Here is a 20397-nt window from a genome sequence, read left to right as displayed (position 1 = left end):
AGTATAGGAAATGGCTCCTAAAGGCGAGAGTAGCCCTTTTAAAGTGAACCTGTCTGGTGTAATATGCATGAAGAACCATGAGCAGATCTGGGTGCATGTGGCTAATCCCTGCTAACTGTCCCAGCCTATAGTCGTATAGTTAGAGAGCTTTAGAAAAAGTATTTCTAAAGATTTTTTCTTATGCTAATGAGCGCAGGGACTGGTCCCCTGGGTGTCAGTTCCTGTGCTCATTCCAAACTCTTAGCATGCCTACAAAGGCGTCCTAACATGCTATTCAATGCAGCATCACCAGTGGTGACGCGCGTACCTGTGTCCGCTGATCTGAATGCCTGGCACTTCCGGTCATGCGCACTATGAAGCCGGGTGTACACGTCCCGGCTTCAGAGAGGTCTAGTGCGCATGACCGGAAGTGTTGAGACGTCTGATCAATGGTCACAGCGAACACAGGTACAGCATGTTAGTATGCCCTTGTGGGTGTGCTACCTTGCTAGGAGGGCGAAATGAGCGCAGGAACTAACAATGTTGTGACTAGTCCCTGCACTCATTAGCATGTGATTAAACATCTTTAGAAGTACTTTTTGCTGCAAGTCTTTTGGGGGATGTCTCTAACCTTTCATATCTAGAGGCTGAAATTTTGGCCCATTCTTTGCAAAATGGCTCTAGCTCAGTGAGATTGGATGGAGAAGTCTGTGAAAAGAAAGTTCCAAGTCTTGTCACAGATTCTCAATGGGATTTAGGTTTGGACTGTGACTCGTCCATTCACACATATGAATATGCATTGATATAAACCATAGATTGTAGCTCTGGCAATATGTTTAGGATCGTTGCCTTGCTGGAAGGTGAACCTACACCCTAGTCTCGAGTCTTTTGCAGCCTCTAGCAGGTTTTCCTCCTAAATTGCATTGTATTTAGCGCCATCCATCTTCCCATCAACGCTGACCAGCTTCCCTATCCATACTGAATAAAAGCACCCCCACAGCATGATGCTGCCACCACCATGTTTGACCGTGGGCATGGTGTTTTCAGGGTGATGTGCAGTGTCCATTTCTGCTACACATAGCATTTTGCATTTAGCCCAAAAGTTTCTTTGGTCTTATGTGGCCAGAGCACCTTCCACATACCATGTAGGGTACATGGGGGAACACACTTGTGGAAGGAGGTGCTATGGTCAGATGAGACCAAGACCAAAATGTGAGGTGTGGTGGAAATGGACACTGCTCATCACCCTGTAAACACCATCCCCCACTGACAAATGTGGTGGCATCATTTCAATGTGTGTGTGCACCTATAGTACATAGGAAATAAGTTCTAAAATAGCCAAAGTGCCGTTACTTGCCTGGCATATTCCCCGCCTCTCCAGCCAGTCTGTTTCCCACTAGTTTGTTTATAGTGCACAGTACTAAACTGAATCTTGCAGAGAGCTTTGAAATATTCTGCCTCAAAAAAGGTATACATTGGTTTTTAACCAACTAAAAAGGGGGGAAGGGCACTACCCGGTGGGATCACCTGGTATACAAAACAGCAATAGGTAACAAAGAAAAAGGTATACCAAAAAGGGATCACAGCACCAAGAATAAATAGAAAAAGACTTTATTACATCATAAATACATTAATCACATATTACCACACTTGGGAGTGAGGCACACAGGAAAACAAAATTAAAAACACTTAAAAAGCCGATGGCATAATCAACCAACCCGCCAGGACCAATATAATAAAATTACAATATGAGATGAAAATTGTGATAGAAAAACTCTCTTATGGACAAAATTAATGTCCAGTCATACACCCAATATGCCAATAAACAGTGTTTAATAAAGAAGGCAGTAAGCCACGTGGTTTAAGGACCAGTAGCTGAATTCAAGCTGGTACTTAATGTTAAAGGAACAAAGTTATATTCCAATTTGTCTATGATTACATGTATAACACAAATTGTAGTCAAACACTAGATATAATTACACAACGTGTGAGCCAATAGCAAAAGTTGGAATTTGCACTTTAACAGTAGACAGACAGAAGGTATATATGTCCACGATCACAGGTAAACCACAATTGGATAGATCAAAAGAGTCACGCTCAGTCATGCCCCCAAGACTGTGCACTATAAGCCAGTAAAAGATGGTAACGGTGAACAACCTAGGGAAATATCACATAAGCAAGATCCTGGACCCTTAGGTGGATACACGACAGCCCTGACCCTAAATGGTAAGGGTATTATAAGCCTAATAAGGCAGGCTGGTAATGGGAAGCTGCCTACAGCATGTGAATCACAGTCCCGTACTTACTACCAAGGGTGTCTGACACCCATGTGGGCAAGGGTGATGAGGAGAGTGAGGGAGTTCCTGGCGTGGTGACCCCACGCGTATCGCCACCTATAGTCGTGGCTTCCTCAGGGGAAAGAAGAGTGAAGGCAGTGCACCAGCCTCCTGTGTAACACATATAAAGGACAGAAATCATCACTCACCCGTGCTGCAGCTGAGGAACGGTGTACATTTGCACCGCTCCGATGGCGGCCGCCATCTTGGTTTGGTCACATGACGTAACTCACTACCCATCATTCGCTACTGCGCATGCGTTAGCCAAAAATATATTAAGCACTTGTCAAAGTGCAGAGAAGCAAAGCGCATAGCGTTATCCATATGGCGGTACAGTATAATACATGAGCGGCGTTATAAAGTGCTACTGAGTAAACTATTTTATGAATCACCATCCAACCTTCGCTACTGCGCATGCGCTAAATAAAAGTATATTAAGCACTTATCAAAGTGCAAGAGGACTCGGCGCATAATGTTGTTCACATGGCGTTTTAGTACATATGAAGGCGGCGTTCTGAAACAGTATACTGATAACTACTTGAATCATCTAGACTCAGACAACACAGACATGTTACTGTTACTCAGCCCACTCAGGGCAGAGTATGTATATGGACAAGCAGGGTATCGCTGGTAAGGCAGATAACGCCATATCTTGAGCCTATACAAGGTACCCATTGATCACAAGGATTCCAGATATCAGAGGGAGTCCTTGGATGCAAATGGATCCATAGAGGCCATATACAAGCGAGAATTGTCAATAAGCCTAGTAACGCAGTGTTTTAAGCCCATTCCAAAGATCTATCGATCTCAAGGATCCCACAGTTTTATTTATAGAGGGATCCTCCACTCAAGATCCTACACTTGATTGAAAAAGGATACAGCATTAAATAAACGTACATGTCCCTCCCCCATCACAGGGAAACATGCATAATCCCATGAAATATGGTAATAGCCGAATAAAGCATACATCAAGGACAAGTAAGCACTCTTTACATGGCGACTGTTTCAAAGAAGTCACCACATCTGTATCCTCGGGCAACAAGACAAGTATACGTGGCCCGGTCTACCTTCCCAAGACCAAGGGTATCCTGTATAGGAGCACAAATCAAAAGACCAACCCGAAACCATAGTCTTAACACAGTAAGTATAGAGTAAACATATCCCATAGGAGAAGCCCCTAATATATTAGGCAAAGTCGCCGATGAGAGAGAAAAATTGCAAGTTCCAACTAGCTCACACTTAATGAAACGGAAAATGATACAGGATCATGAGCCAAAAAGTCAAGCAGAGCGTAATCAAGCATGAATAGATGTTAGTATCGTACCGCTCTACGAGCTCTACTATGTTGCATGGCAGAGATAATCGCCATGATCGAGGCGTATACGTCAAGAATCTTTACAGATTAGACAAAACAACGGCTGCACACATGGCGGGCACGAAGGTCTATTTGGATGAAATAAACAGTGATTGATTATCACTCCAGGATCATACCAAATGGTATGATAGCGGAGAAGAATAAATCGCTTATTGATGGAAAAGACCCGTAATCAAATCACAAATGTATGGGCACAAGCCGAACTGTAAGTTAAGTGCTTCAAAAAACTAAACACAGTGCCGATAGACATATAATATTCAATAAAGAAGCCAAGAGCCGAAGAAAGTGTCCTCATTCTTTGCCCACTCATGTCCCATATAATAGGGCATAGTCCAGACCCTTCCCTTCTCCTATCGACACCATTTATGATGTTCTTGTTTATACTGCTCGGGAGGGTCCCTTGATCACATCAGGGATATTCTTGACCGGTGACTCTTCTTTTCCATCGAGAGAAAAGTACGATTAGATTTTTTCTCTTTTTTCTTCTCTCCCTTCCTCATGTCTCCAGTCATCCTTCCGCTTAGCTTCCTGTACATATTCCGGTTAAGGAGAGTATTTCATGGATGGTCTTTACCCCCTTATTTACAGCCCCTAATCCTTTTGGATCAACTAGATTCGGAGGATCCCTCTATAAATAAAACTGTGGGATCCTTGAGATCGATAGATCTTTGGAATGGGCTTAAAACACTGCGTTACTAGGCTTATTGACAATTCTCGCTTGTATATGGCCTCTATGGATCCATTTGCATCCAAGGACTCCCTCTGATATCTGGAATCCTTGTGATCAATGGGTACCTTGTATAGGCTCAAGATATGGCGTTATCTGCCTTACCAGCGATACCCTGCTTGTCCATATACATACTCTGCCCTGAGTGGGCTGAGTAACAGTAACATGTCTGTGTTGTCTGAGTCTAGATGATTCAAGTAGTTATCAGTATACTGTTTCAGAACGCCGCCTTCATATGTACTAAAACGCCATGTGAACAACATTATGCGCCGAGTCCTCTTGCACTTTGATAAGTGCTTAATATACTTTTATTTAGCGCATGCGCAGTAGCGAAGGTTGGATGGTGATTCATAAAATAGTTTACTCAGTAGCACTTTATAACGCCGCTCATGTATTATACTGTACCGCCATATGGATAACGCTATGCGCTTTGCTTCTCTGCACTTTGACAAGTGCTTAATATATTTTTGGCTAACGCATGCGCAGTAGCGAATGATGGGTAGTGAGTTACGTCATGTGACCAAACCAAGATGGCGGCCGCCATCGGAGCGGTGCAAATGTACACCGTTCCTCAGCTGCAGCACGGGTGAGTGATGATTTCTGTCCTTTATATGTGTTACACAGGAGGCTGGTGCACTGCCTTCACTCTTCTTTCCCCTGAGGAAGCCACGACTATAGGTGGCGATACGCGTGGGGTCACCACGCCAGGAACTCCCTCACTCTCCTCATCACCCTTGCCCACATGGGTGTCAGACACCCTTGGTAGTAAGTACGGGACTGTGATTCACATGCTGTAGGCAGCTTCCCATTACCAGCCTGCCTTATTAGGCTTATAATACCCTTACCATTTAGGGTCAGGGCTGTCGTGTATCCACCTAAGGGTCCAGGATCTTGCTTATGTGATATTTCCCTAGGTTGTTCACCGTTACCATCTTTTACTGGCTTATAGTGCACAGTCTTGGGGGCATGACTGAGCGTGACTCTTTTGATCTATCCAATTGTGGTTTACCTGTGATCGTGGACATATATACCTTCTGTCTGTCTACTGTTAAAGTGCAAATTCCAACTTTTGCTATTGGCTCACACGTTGTGTAATTATATCTAGTGTTTGACTACAATTTGTGTTATACATGTAATCATAGACAAATTGGAATATAACTTTGTTCCTTTAACATTAAGTACCAGCTTGAATTCAGCTACTGGTCCTTAAACCACGTGGCTTACTGCCTTCTTTATTAAACACTGTTTATTGGCATATTGGGTGTATGACTGGACATTAATTTTGTCCATAAGAGAGTTTTTCTATCACAATTTTCATCTCATATTGTAATTTTATTATATTGGTCCTGGCGGGTTGGTTGATTATGCCATCGGCTTTTTAAGTGTTTTTAATTTTGTTCTCCTGTGTGCCTCACTCCCAAGTGTGGTAATATGTGATTAATGTATTTATGATGTAATAAAGTCTTTTTCTATTTATTCTTGGTGCTGTGATCCCTTTTTGGTATACCTTTTTCTTTGTTACATACATTGGTTTTTATGCACACATACACATGAATGTTGGTGGAGTCCATCCATTTTCCGTGTGATCAACAGACCATTCTGAAGGCTCCCATAGCCATTGAACTAATGTCAACCGAACTGCTGATATTGATGGGTTTCGCCAACAGTCTAATGTTTATGGGAGCATTGGCCGACTGATTGTCAGGGGAAGTGTAAGGGGTACTTCACACACAGCGAGATCGCTACCGAGTCACGTTTTTTGTGACCTCATTAGCGATCTCGCTGTGTGTGACACTGAGCAGCGATCTGGCCCCTGCTGTGAGATCGCTGCTCGTTACACACAGCCCTGGTTCGTTTTTTTTATTGTTGCTCTCCCGCTGATAAGCACACATCGCTGTGTGTGACAGCGAGAGAGCAACAATCCTGAAGGTGAAGGGAGCAGGAGCCGGCGTCTGACAGCCTGCGGTAAGCTGTAACCAAGGTAAACATTGGGTAACCAAGGTGGTTACCCGATATTTAAAAAAAACCACCATTAATTGAATAAGATCCATAATATCATGAATTTTAATATCTCTGAACCATGATCCCAAAATTTACATTGAAGCCTACAAATGATCATTGGTTATTAATTAACCCATAAATGACAATCCAAATGGACACGTCTTTTTTTGAAAAAATTATATATAAATCTTTATTATCAAAATTGATTTTTGTGAGGGCACACAGTATGGATAGACAGTGTTATTAAAAACATGTGTAAACCACCATATTAAAAACCAACAGGGCAGTGTGGTCAGTAAGTAACTTACTGACCACACTGCCCTGTTGGTTTTTAATATGGTGGTTTACACATGTTTTTAATAACACTGTCTATCCATACTGTGTGCCCTCACAAAAATCAATTTTGATAATAAAGATTTATATATAATTTTTTCAAAAAAAGACGTGTCCATTTGGATTGTCATTTATGGGTTAATTAATAACCGGTTACCCGATATTTACCTTCGTTACCAGCCTCCGCAGCTCTCACGCTGCCAGTGCCGGCTCCTGCTCCCTGCACACGCTAAGTTAAGCGGTGTGAGCTGGTAACGAAGGTAAACATCGGGTAACCATACCCGATGTTTACCTTAGTTACCAGTGTCCGCAGCTTCCAGACGCCGGCTCCGTGCAAGCACAGCGTCGCTTGCATGTCGCTGCTGGCTGGGGGCTGGTCACTGGTCGCTGGTGAGATCTGCCTGTTTGACAGCTCACCATCGACCATGTAGCGATGCAGCAGCGATCCTGACCAGGTCAGATCGCTGCTGCATCGCTAAAGTGTGAAGGTACCCTAAGTTGGGGCATGTCTGATTTCAGACTCCTGGTCATATTGTTTTCCCAGAGATAAGATGTTGGTCGACATGTCAGCCGGCATTTTCTCAAAGAAATCATTGAGAGGGATGAATGATAGCACATTATCATCAGGACCTCTGGGACCCCTCTTGATCGTGAGAATAAATGGAGCACAGGCCTGATTCTGCCATTCCTTGCATAGATACTTTCCAACCCATTGTGCAGGGAACGGGAGCACAGACCCATTCGAGGCTACAAAGCAAGGCTATGTGCACACGCGTTTTTTTGACGCTGCGTTTTTGGCCGCTAAACGCACCCTCGGCAAAAAAAGGGGCAAAAAATGCATGCGTTTTTTACCGCGATTTGATGCGTTTTTGGCTGCGTTTTTGATCTTTGCATTTTTCTGCGTTTTTCCAATGCATTGATTGGGGGGAAGAGGCAGAAAAACGCAGGAAAGAATTGACATGTCCATTTTTTTTTTTTTTTTTTAAGCTCCAAAACGCAGCTTAAAAAAAAAGTGTGTGCGGACAGCAAAAATGAAAATTCATAGACTTTGCTGGGGAAGCAAAGTCATGCAGTTTTGAGGCCAAAAACGCACCCGAAAAACGCGCAAAACCTCCGCGAAAAACGCACTGTGTGAACTTACCCTAATGCTGCGGTTTTCCACTCTGAAGCAAGCAGGGCTGCAGTCTCTTTTTAGATTTGGGCCCCAAGGGTCAATTGTAAAGTCCGGCGGCTGTGATTGGTTGCAGTTAGACAGCTGTCACTCAGCGTGTGGCCGTGTCTCACTGCAACCAATCATATTTGGCGGTGGGCGGGGAAAGTAGGGAATACGAGATTGTTTAATGAGCGGCCGGCTTTTTCAAAAGAGGAAAGCCGCCGGAGTTTAGAGAACAGCCGTGCAGCGCCGGAGATCGGGGAACGGTGAGTATGAGAGGGGTACTCCATTCAGTCACTCAGGGGATTAGCGGTCACCGGTGAGTCCGTCACGGGTGACCGCTAATCAGGACGCGGCACAGACAGAGCCGTGGTATGAGGATGAAGTCGGGTGAAGTTCACCCAAGTTCATTCTCAGCGCGCGACTGTCTGCTGTCAGCCGGCATGTATCAACGACATTTTACATCACACACGGACATTTCACACGGACAACACACACACACACACACACACATCAGTTAAGTTTCACGTGCACACACGGCCATTCCATACGCACACACGGCTAGCATACGCAGTTCACACAGATGCCACACGGACCATAAAAACGGACACAAAAACGGATGTAACACACGTGCGTGTTTTTTCACGGACGTGTGAAGGGGGCCTAAAACAGTGCTGCCCTGCTCAATCATGGACAGTCCAAGACCTCTGAAGATTTCTAGTGTTATCTAGCACCAAGACATCCTACAATTATGGGCTATCAGTAGGCCTTGCCATTGCATTTCGACTGGTGGGGATCCCCCAGATTGCGTTAATGAAGGGCACACAGAGCTGGTGTTGTGCGGTCTCCTATATTGTTTTCGTCCCCTGGTCATCCACTCTACTGGAAACCCAGTGAAATAATGGGCAAACCCCCCCCAGATTGGGGGAAACTATCCTCCTCAGGACCCATGAGAACATATTACCATTGGAAGGTGACAGATGCGCTTCACATTGATGAATTGCTAATTCCATGTGTGGATTAGACAGTGAATGTTCGGTAATAAGCCGCTCTTCTGTGGCCTCTGCAGGGATTGTCAGATGTCCTGATGTCCTTTTATCCCCCTGACCTAATGACAGGGAAGTTATGTAAGAGTACCCTGGATGGCATTTTTAGATTGTGAACTTGACACTTCATGTTCCGATATCACTTTCGTGCTGGAGTTCAGACCTTGAAAACACGGAGCTGTATATAGTTTCTGACACAGATCCTTCCGTATGTTTCTTTAATTAGCTGGATAGTGTTGCTTCGTCAAAAAATCACTGATCACATGACTGTTCTTTCAATTTTTTTATTTTCAGTTTACATGAAAAAAACCTCCGTGTGCACACATTTAGAGACCTTTCTGAAAAGTGCTCAAAAATGGCTGATCGTGTGGCAAACTTGCCTATTATTCATTCTATGCATAATGCAAAAATAGAAGTAAAAATGATATAGGACCAGTGAGATTTGTGACAAAGCAATGCCGAAAACAAATGACATCAGTATCCTCTGTATCATAAGGTGCAATGTAAATCCTAGAGATCCTAATGACTATGACCCAAGTGGAGGACAAAAGCAAAAAAGGAGCACAAACGTCTGTTAACCCCTTCACGACCATGGACGGAAAGATCCGTCCTTGTGCCCTGGGCCTTAACGACCAAGGACGGATCTTTCCGTCATGGCGGAATCGCGGCACCGGAGCCTCCGGTGACTGCAATATGTTAACAAAAAACGCAGATTCGGGGAGGAGGGGACCTGTTCCTGACCTTAGGAGGGGTGGTGCCTCCTCCCCTGACCTACGGAGGCTGTGATTGGCTGACAAACGCCGCTCAACCAATCACAGCCACTGTAATGTTCCAGCCATTTAAAATGACTGAAACATTGAAATCCAGCCCTGGCCAGTGCAGCTGTAGCACTGGCCATTGGCTGGAGCTGTGTGACCTCACTGGATCACCCTCCCCCAGCTCCAATGCTCTGATTGGAGAGATCGGCCTTGTGACCGATTTCTCCAATCACAGTGGAGCTGTTGCCGGTGACCGCCCCCATCAGCTTCACTTGTCCCTGCAGCACGCTGAGCACAGTGAGTGTATGTACACAGTGCAATGGCAGGGCGACAAGCTCCGGTCCCATGCTGTTATGGACCGGAGCATGGGACCCGGAAGTTGCCGCGCTGCCATTGCACTGTACGAAAAGCGTCCCGATCCGCCGCCGCTGCCCTCCGCGATCTGCCACCTGTCTCCCCGATCTCCTGCCCTCACCCCCACACCTCCCGATCCGCTGCCGCCACCGCTCCCCCCAATCTGCTGCCCGGCCCCTCACCTCCGTGCAGCAGATCGGAGGGAGCGGTGGCACTGTGACAGATGGAGGAGGACAGGGATCGTGCACCTTGTCCTCCTCCATCTGTCAGTGCCACCGCTCCCTCCGATCTGCTGCCCGGCCCCTCCCCCTCGTGATCGGTGCCCGCCCCCTCCCCTCCTTGATGTGCTGTTCGCCACCTCCCCTCCCCTCCGTTGTGTGCTGCTCGCCCCCTCCCCTCCCCTCCGTGATGTGCTGCTCGCCCCCTCCCCTCCGTGATGTGCTGCTCGCCCCCTCCCCTCCGTGATGTGCTGCTCACCCCCTCCCCTCTCCTCCGTGATGTGCTGCTCGCCCCCTCCCCTCCGTGATGTGCTGCTCACCCCCTCCCCTCTCCTCCGTGATGTGCTGCTCGCCCCCTCCCCTCCGTGATGTGCTGCTCGCCCCCTCCCCTCCGTGATGTGCTGCTCGCCCCCTCCCCTCCCCTCCGTGATGTGCTGCTCGCCCCCTCCCCTCCGTGATGTGCTGCTCGCCCCCTCCCCTCCGTGATGTGCTGCTCGCCCCCTCCCCTCCCCTCCGTGATGTGCTGCTCGCCCCCTCCCCTCCGTGATGTGCTGCTCGCCCCCTCCCCTCCGTGATGTGCTGCTCGCCCCCTCCCCTCCCCTCCGTGATGTGCTGCTCGCCCCCTCCCCTCCCCTCCGTGATGTGCTGCTCGCCCCCTCCCCTCCGTGATGTGCTGCTCGCCCCCTCCCCTCCGTGATGTGCTGCTCGCCCCCTCCCCTCCGTGATGTGCTGCTCGCCCCCTCCCCTCCGTGATGTGCTGCTCGCCCCCTCCCCTCCGTGATGTGCTGCTCGCCCCCTCCCCTCCGTGATGTGCTGCTCGCCCCCTCCCCTCCGTGATGTGCTGCTCACCCCCTCCCCTCTCCTCCGTGATGTGCTGCTCGCCCCCTCCCCTCCCCTCCGTGATGTGCTGCTCGCCCCCTCCCCTCCCCTCCGTGATGTGCTGCTCGCCCCCTCCCCTCCCCTCCCCTCCGTGATGTGCTGCTCGCCCCCTCCCCTCCCCTCCGTGATGTGCTGCTCGCCCCCTCCCCTCCGTGATGTGCTGCTCGCCCCCTCCCCTCCGTGATGTGCTGCTCGCCCCCTCCCCTCCGTGATGTGCTGTTCGCCCCCTCCCCTCCGTGATGTGCTGTTCGCCCCCTCCCCTCCGTGATGTGCTGTTCGCCCCCTCCCCTCCGTGATGTGCTGTTCGCCCCCTCCCCTCCGTGATGTGCTGTTCGCCCCCTCCCCTCCCCTCCCCTCCGTGATGTGCTGTTCGCCCCCTCCCCTCCCCTCTCCTCCGTGATGTGCTGCTCGCCCCCTCCCCTCCGTGATGTGCTGCTCGCCCCCTCCCCTCCCCTCCGTGATGTGCTGCTCGCCCCCTCCCCTCCCCTCCGTGATGTGCTGCTCGCCCCCTCCCCTCCCCTCCGTGATGTGCTGCTCGCCCCCTCCCCTCCCCTCCGTGATGTGCTGCTCGCCCCCTCCCCTCCCCTCCGTGATGTGCTGCTCGCCCCCTCCCCTCCGTGATGTGCTGCTCGCCCCCTCCCCTCCGTGATGTGCTGCTCGCCCCCCTCCCCTCCGTGATGTGCTGCTCGCCCCCTCCCCTCCGTGATGTGCTGCTCGCCCCCTCCCCTCCGTGATGTGCTGCTCGCCCCCCTCCCCTCCGTGATGTGCTGCTCGCCCCCTCCCCTCCGTGATGTGCTGCTCGCCCCCTCCCCTCCGTGATGTGCTGCTCGCCCCCTCCCCTCCGTGATGTGCTGCTCGCCCCCTCCCCTCCGTGATGTGCTGCTCGCCCCCTCCCCTCCGTGATGTGCTGCTCGCCCCCTCCCCTCCGTGATGTGCTGCTCGCCCCCTCCCCTCCGTGATGTGCTGCTCGCCCCCTCCCCTCCGTGATGTGCTGCTCGCTCCCCCCCACCTCCGTGATGTGCTGCTCGCTCCCCCCACCTCCGTGATGTGCTGCTCGCTCCCCCCACCTCTCACCCCCGTGGTCAGCTACCCGCCCCCTCCCCTGTCACCGCCGTGATGTGCGCTCCCTCCCCTGTCACCGCCGTGATGTGCGCTCCCTCCCCTGTCACCGCCGTGATGTGCGCTCCCTCCCCTGTCACCGCCGTGATGTGCGCTCCCTCCCCTGTCACCGCCGTGATGTGCGCTCCCTCCCCTGTCACCGCCGTGATGTGCGCTCCCTCCCCTGTCACCGCCGTGATGTGCGCTCCCTCCCCTGTCACCGCCAGGGCTGTGGAGTCGGAGTCGTGGAGTCGGAGTCGGAGCTCATTTTGGTGGAGTCGGAGTCGGTATAAAATGCACCGACTCCGACTCCTAAAATATATAATAAATTGGGGACAGGAGTGCAATGCAGAATGTGCTGAATATTTTACTAAATAATAACATTTAGTATAATGCTTATATTTAAGTGAAAAATTTATTGTAGTACAATGTGAACATCAGACATTTAATTGTTTTTATGATACAATAATCAAGATATTTGGATAGAACATAAAATATTTATTGGAATACAACTTTAGAACACAAAAAACTAATAAATTGTAAATATGTTATATATATATATATATATATATATATGTATACAGTGTATATACACACAAGATATATATGTAATCTACTGTATATTACATAGTGTATTACATATTTACAATTTATTACAGTTTTTTGTGTTCTAAAGTTGTATTCCAATAAATATATTTTATGTTCTATCCAAATATCTTGATAATTGTATCATAAAAATTATTAAATGTCTGATGTTCACATACACATATTCATGTACTACAATAAATTTTTCACCTAACTATAAGCAATATATGTAGGAGCCGGAGTCGGAGCCGGAGCCGGAGTCGGAGCCGGAGCCGGAGTCGGAGCCGGAGCCGGAGCAAGAGAATTTGAGGAGTCGGAGTCGAAGGTTTGGCTTACCGACTCCACAGCCCTGGTCACCGCCGTGATCTGCTGTCCACTCTCCCTCCACCTCTCACCCCCGTGATCTGTGCTTCCTCACCTGTCACCCCGTGATCTGTGCTCCCTCACCTGTCACCCCAGTGATCTGCTGTCCGCTCTCCCTCACCTCTCACCCCCGTGATCTGTGCTCCCTCACCTGTCACCCCAGTGATCTGCTGTCCGCTCTCCCTCACCTCTCACCCCCGTGATCTGTGCTCTGCTCACCTGTCTCCTCCGTGATCTGTGCTCTGCTCACCTGTCTCCTCCGTGATCTGTGCTCTGCTCACCTGTCTCCTCCGATATCTGCGCTGCGCTCCCTCCCCCACCTCTCACCCTCCCCGATCTGCTGCCTCCTTCATCTCCTGTGATCCAGCGGCCTAAATCCATCCTGTAGGGTAACTATCCCCTTCCCACCCATCCCTCCCAACCCGCTCCCTCCCCCCATCCTCTGCCGCTCCTGCATCCACTGCGCCCTCTCCCATCCGCCCCCACCCTATCCCAGCCGCCGTCTCACAATCACAGATGCTCCCTTTAGATGCCGCTGCCCCCCCATCTGCTGCCGCCCCATCTGCCGCCCCCTCCCCCCCCCATCTTCCGCTGGTTTTTTTTTTTCTATGCCATGGGGGTCTAGTTTCCAAAATGGGGTCACATGTGGGGCAGCTCCACTGTTTCGGCACCTCAGGGGGTCTCCAAACAGCATGGAATACGCTAATTATCCCAGACAATTTTGCGTTTGAAACGTCAAATGACGCTTCTTGCCTTCCGAGCCCTGCTGTACGCCCAAACATTTGAGTTCCACCACATATGAGGTATCTGCGTACTCAGGAGAAATTGCACAATACATTTTATGGTGCAATTTTTCCTGATACCCTTGTGAAAAAAAAAGCTACCTGGTTGAAGTAACAATTTTGTGGTAAAAAAGTTTTTTTTTTTATTTTCACGGCTCAACTCTATTAACTTTTGTGAAGCCCCCAGAGGCTCAAAGTGCTCAATAAACATCTAGATAAATTCCATGAGGGGTCTAGTTTCCAAAATGGGGTCACATGTGGGGGAGCTCCACTGTTTCGGCACCTCAGGGGCTCTCCAAACGCAACATGGTGCGGCTAACGATTCCAGCTAATTTTCTGTTAAAAAAAGTCAAATGGCGCTCCTTCCCTTCCGAGTCCTGCCGTGCGCCCAAACAGTGGTTTTTCGCCACATATGAGGTATCTGCGTGTTCAGTAGAAATTGCCCAACAAATTTTGGGGGTTCATTTAATCCTTCTACCCTTGTGAATATGCAATATTTGAGGCTAAATTAACATTTTTGTTGCAAAAAGTAAAATGTTCATTTTTTCCTTCCACATTGCTTTAGTTACTGTGAAGCACCTGAAGGGTTAACAACCTTCTTGAATGTGGTTTTGAGTAGCCTGAGGGGTGCCGTTTTTGGAATGGTGTCACTTTTGGGTGTTCTGTGTCATGTAGACCTTTCAAAATTGCTTCAAATGTGATGTGGTCCCTAAAAAAAGTGGCTTTGTAAATTTTGTTGTAAAAATGAGAAATTGCTCATAAACTTTGAACCCCTATAACTTCCTTAAATTTTTTTTTTTTTTCCCAAAATTGTTCTGATGTAAAATAGACATGTGGGAAATGTTATTTATGAATTATTTTGTGTCATATGTCTCGTTGGTTTTAGAGCATAAAAATTCAAAGTTTGAAAATTACAAAATTTTCAAAATTTTCGCGAAATTTCCGTTTTTTTCACAAAGAAATGCAAAAAATATCGGCCTAAATTTACCACTAACATGAAGCCCAATATGTCACGAAAAAACAATCTCAGAATCACCGGGATCCGCTGAAGCGTTCCAGAGTTATAACCTCATAAAGTGACACTGGTCAGAATTGCAAAAAATGGCCTGGTCTTTAGGGTCAAAATAGGCTTGGGGCTGAAGGGGTTAAAGGCAATCTGTCTCTAAATTATATTGTTCTCAGATTGTCAAAAACCTGATGACCCAGATACCAGTGATTGCTCTTGCTGGGCTGCTTGCTGTAGTTTTGATAAAACTGTTAGTAAGCCTCTTGCCATAAAAGTTCTCCGTATTCATAAGCTCTGTATTCCTCTGTGGCCACCACTGATTGACAGCTTTTTGCCCATGCACAGTGCACACAGAAAGCTGCCGACTAGAATGAGTGAATGCGGCAGAGAAAACTGTGTGTGTGTGTGTGTGTGTGTGTGTGTGTGTGTATATATGTATTTAAGGAATTGGCTAAGGGTATGTGCGCACGTTGCTTTTTACCTGCTTTTTACCTGCTTTTTTGCTGCTTTTTCTTCTGCGCTGTTTAATGCCAAAATGGATGTGTTCTTCTATTCAAGCAAAGTCTATGGGAATTTGGGTTTCTTGTTCACACTATGTTGTTCAAAATGCAGCCTTTTTGTTGCAGAACTTTGGTCAAAAACTCAGCTTTGCAGTGCAAAACCCAAATGGCAAAAACAATTGACATGTTGCTTCTTTGAAAAGCTGAGTTTTTGACCAAAGTTCCGCCACAAAAAGGCAGCATTTTGAACAACATAGTGTGAACAAGAAACCCAAATTCCCATAGACTTTGCTTGAATAGAAGAACACATCCATTTTGGCATTAAACAGCGCAGAAGAAAAAGCAGCAAAAAAGCAGGTAAAAAGCAACGTGCGCACATACCCTAAAGCTGCTTTCACACCTCCGTTTTTTGCTGAGCGGCACAATACGGCGCTTTGCAGAAAAAAACGCAACCGTTTTTTCCGCATAGACTTGCATTAGCGCCGTATTGTGCCGCATGGTCTTGCGTTGCGTCCGTTTTTTTGCTGGATGCGGCATATTTAGCCCATGTGGTGGCCGTATGGAACGTTGCCTGGCACGTTTTTTTTGTGCGGCGAAAAAACGCATCGCGCCAGATCCGTCGCGTTTTACAATGCAAGCCTATGGACGCCAGATGCGGCTTCCTGCGGCAAAAACCGCGGCCAGATGCAGTTTTTTGCACTGCGCATGCTCTGTATCAAGCCGCATCCGTCAAAAAACAGATGGGCCGCATGGAAAAATTTATGCAACGGATCCGTTTTTTTCGCCGCATCCGTTGCATAGGTTTTTGAGCCGGATTAAGCCTGATGCAAAAACCAGATGTGTGAAAGCAGCCTAAAAGATTGGAAACAAAGAGTAGTCATATATGGTACATTCTCTAAATGGGCCATAGTCAGCAGTGGGGTGCCGCAGGGATCTGTGCTAGGACCGATTCTTTTTAATGTCTTTTATTAATGACCTTGTGGATGGGATTGATAGTAAAGTGTCAGTCTTTGCTGATGACCCCAAACTATGTAGGATATTAAAAACTTACCTGGATAGTACAATATTACAAAAAGATCTGGGTAAGATGTCAAAATGGGCAGATACTTGGCAAATGAGATTTAATGTTGATAAATGTAAAGTAATGCACCTAGGACGGAGCAATCCTATAGCTGCGTATACATTAAATGGAAGTAAACTCGCGACTACACAACCGGAGAAGGACTTGGGTATTCTCATTACAAATAAGCTGAGCAGCAGCACTCAATGTCAAGCAGCAGCTGCTAAAGCAAACAAGATTCTAGGGTGTATAAAAAGAGATTAGATCCCGTGATCCCAACGTATTGTTACCCCTCTATATATCACTTGTAAGGCCACATATGGAAGATGGGATCCAGTTTTTGGCTCCACATTTTTAAAAAGGACATTCAGAAGTTCAAAGGCAGGCAACTAGACTACTACAAGGAATGGAAGGCCTCCCATATGATGACAGGTTGAAAAAGTTAGATATGTTTAGCTTAGAAAAAAGACGTCTCAGAGGAGATCTCATTTATATGTATAAATACATGTGTGGTCAATATAAAGGACTGGCACATGACTTATTTCTTCCACAGAGAATACGAAGGACCAGGGGGCACTCACTGCGAGTGGAAGGATGGGGATTCCGGCAGCTAAATAGGAAAGGGTTCTTTACAGTTAGAGCAGTCAGACTGTGGAATACCATACCACAAGAGGTAGTAATGACAGATACTATAACAGCTTTTAAAAAAGGGCTGGATGATTTCCTCAGTACACACAACATTGTTGGTTATAAATGACTTAGTGACTAAATGTAGAACTGGTGGAGGTTGAACTAGATGGACCTAGGTCTTTTTTTCAACATAAGTAACATAGGTATATCTATATCTCTTGCTACTCCCAGCAAGCGCTATATCGATGGAATCAGGCTCTCTGTCCCTACATCATGCTGCTCTCAGCTGGGGTACCAAAATGCTGAGGAACAAAATGGTAATAGAGCCTTGTTGATAAGTGGGATAGGCAATTGGGGAGGAGTTCAGAGGTTTTACATAACTACACTCCAAATGTAAGACATAATAATATAATCTCTTTCCTAATCTTCCTTGGGCAGTAATCAGTATTGTTTGGATTAGATTGTGACCTTCCCAGACATAAGACGACATTTCCTTGATTGACCGGAATGCTGAGGAAGAAATAAGGAAGAGCAGGCTGGAATGGCACTCGCAATTCCTTAGGATTTGACGTTTATACGGATGAATGAAAATCCTTAGTTTACTTTAATGCAATAATACTGCAGTTCTTATAAAGGTGCGGCCCACTGCTTGGTTAACCCCTTCTCAATCCATAGGTTCCCCATATTAAAACAAGAACACTTATAACACTCGGGGTTGGCCCGGTCTCTGCCAAGGTCATGTAACAGTCTTGCGTCACGCGCTTCCAGTGGCTGCTTCTTCTTTAACTGTGGAAATGAGTGCTGCTGCTCCTCTTATGTCCTCTGCATGTATGTGATACGTGCGATGGCGGGAGAGTGGAGCTACCACTGATTAGCCACAGGGATCATGTGATGTAAGACTGTTATGCAATCTCAGGAGTGCTGGAACAGCGTCTGCACCGGAGGAGAGTATAAGTGTAAGGCTATGTGCGCACAGTGCGTTTTTCGGTTGCGGTTTTGGGCTCAAAACGGCATGACTTTGCTTCCCCAGTTTTCATTTTTGCTGTCCGCACACAACTTTTTTTTTTTTTTAAGCGGCGTTTTTGAGCTTAAATAAATAATGGACATGTCAATTCTTTCCTGCGTTTTCCCCCATGCAATGAATTGGAAAAACGCGGAGATTCAAAACGTGGTAAAAACGCATGCGTTTTTACCAGTGCGTTTTTTTGCGCATTTATGCCGTGGGTGCGTTTTTATGCCTTTTTAGTGGCCAAAAAAAAGCTGTGTATGCACATAGCCTTATTATTATAAAAGGGGAAACATACAGATTGAGAAAGGGGTTATCCTGGTAGTGGGCACCTCCATTACACAAATAGCAGGGATATTAGTATTAAAGTTTAATGTTTTTTTGGCTGCCCTACTGTATATGGTAAACTATCATATTAACTTTCACATTCACAATGAGGGCCCAGTCACTGATCGCTGGATGCAAAACAACCCCCTATGGCCGTTCTATATTGTCCTGCTTGTTTGGGCTGTTTTTCTGCCCTTGTAAAAGGAGCCAAAAAGTTAAATCCCCCTACAGTAGCCATAACAGCATAACTAGTCACTGCCATGTCAGCAGAAGTGGAAGGTGAGGTGGTGTCTGGACAGGGGCTTGTTGGGCCCTATACAAAAGCCGGAAACTAATACCACATTCTTGTGTATAATGTATTCCTTATTACTATAAAAAAAAGTAGATTTACATTTCCTTTTGCCTGTTCTTGGATCTTAAAGAGAACCTGTCAGGTCCAATATGCACCCAGAGCCATGAGCAGTCCTGGGTGTATATTACTAATCCCTGCCTAACCTTCCCTGTACACACTAGCATAGATAAAGAGATCTTTAGACAAAATGTATTTCTAAAGATCTTTTATCGTATGCTAATGAGCGAGGGGGACTAGTCCCCTGGGCGTTGCTTCCCTTGCTAGATCATCCTCTGTCACTGCACATTCATTAGCATGTTAGCACACCCACAGGGGCGTACTAACATGATAATGGGACCGACTAGCCAGGGGAGCATCTCCCAGGGGGCTAGTCCCCTCACTCATTAGCATACGATAAAAGATCTTAGGAAACACTATTTCTAAAGATCTCTTTATCTATGCTAGTGTATACAGGGACGGTTGGGCAGGGATTAGCAATATACACACAGAACTGCTTGTGGATCTGGGTGCATATTGCACCTGACAGGTTCCCTTTAATAGAGTGAGCTCCCCATTATAAAGTAGAATTGTGTGTGCCATGCAGTAGGCAACAATGTAGGGGTTAATGCTGCTTACATGTTTAGGTACTGATATAGAGTTTTCCAAAGAAGTCAACAGAGCAACAAGACTAATCCGCTTCTGAAAAACTAAGGTGATTTTCGAGCTGTTTAACGGATGGGACAATACAGGATTTTATTCTGAATGATATCTGAGAGTTATGTACAGAATGAAGCAAAACATGGCTCCGTACAGTCTGAAAGTCCAGATTTGCGGGCTTGAATTGGTCACGGACGCGCTTAACGCTAGTGTTAGAATCTGATGGATTATCTGGCAGTGTAAATGCGACCTCACGTTTCTGGTATTGGACGCCAGTGGTGCATAGTTGTGCCCATCTCCTTGATATCCTAATATTAAACTGTTACTTCAGCAGTGTCACCAACTGTCAGTACAAATAGGGCACATTTTGTCCGGGGGAAAAAAAAATTGAATCGTCAATGATTTTTTTATGAGTGTGAAGAAACTTGTGTGTTTTACTTGTAATTCTCGTCATTGTACAGTGAATGCAGCTGATGGCTTCATGTCAGAATTATGAGTTGTACATGGGGATCTCCTTATAATAAATGATTATTGTTTTCTATTGCGTCCATAAAAAAAATTGTCTGATTTTTTTTTTTTTTTTGGTAGGCGGTCTAGAATGAAAAAAAATAAAAGTAAAGTTGGTAACCCTGGTGGACAGCTACTGGAAAAAGACGCTGAGACACTTACAGGATCTGAGCTGGCCATACTTACTTTATTTGCATATCCTAACATTGCCTTTGGTTGTCCATTATGTATAGCTGTATTATTTGTATGAGTAAGTATACATGTATATGTTAAAGGGGTTGTCCACTACTTTGATGGCCTATCCGTAGGATCGGTCATCAATGTCTGATCGGCCGGGGTCTGACACGCCACCCCCCGCTGATCTTGGTTCTGGCAGCAGCAGGCAG

The 20397-nt window shown here is 46.9% G+C and overlaps 1 protein-coding gene across 1 annotated transcript in view; it reads left to right on the top strand.

Annotated features, from left to right (window-relative positions):
* The first annotated feature begins 4947 nt into the window (after positions 1-4947).
* LOC142302506 (ornithine decarboxylase antizyme 2-like) overlaps positions 4948-20397 on the top strand; it is a 47861-nt gene continuing 32411 nt past the window's right edge. Inside the window, 1 exon segment of the mRNA XM_075343585.1 lies at positions 4948-5003. Within this exon segment, the coding sequence (XP_075199700.1) occupies positions 4948-5003 (56 nt within the window).

This window comes from Anomaloglossus baeobatrachus, chromosome 4 (genome assembly GCF_048569485.1).
Source record: "Anomaloglossus baeobatrachus isolate aAnoBae1 chromosome 4, aAnoBae1.hap1, whole genome shotgun sequence".
NCBI classification, from domain to species: Eukaryota; Metazoa; Chordata; class Amphibia; order Anura; family Aromobatidae; genus Anomaloglossus; species Anomaloglossus baeobatrachus.
Note: the sequence above shows the minus strand (reverse complement) of the source record. Positions and strands in the feature narration are given on the sequence as shown.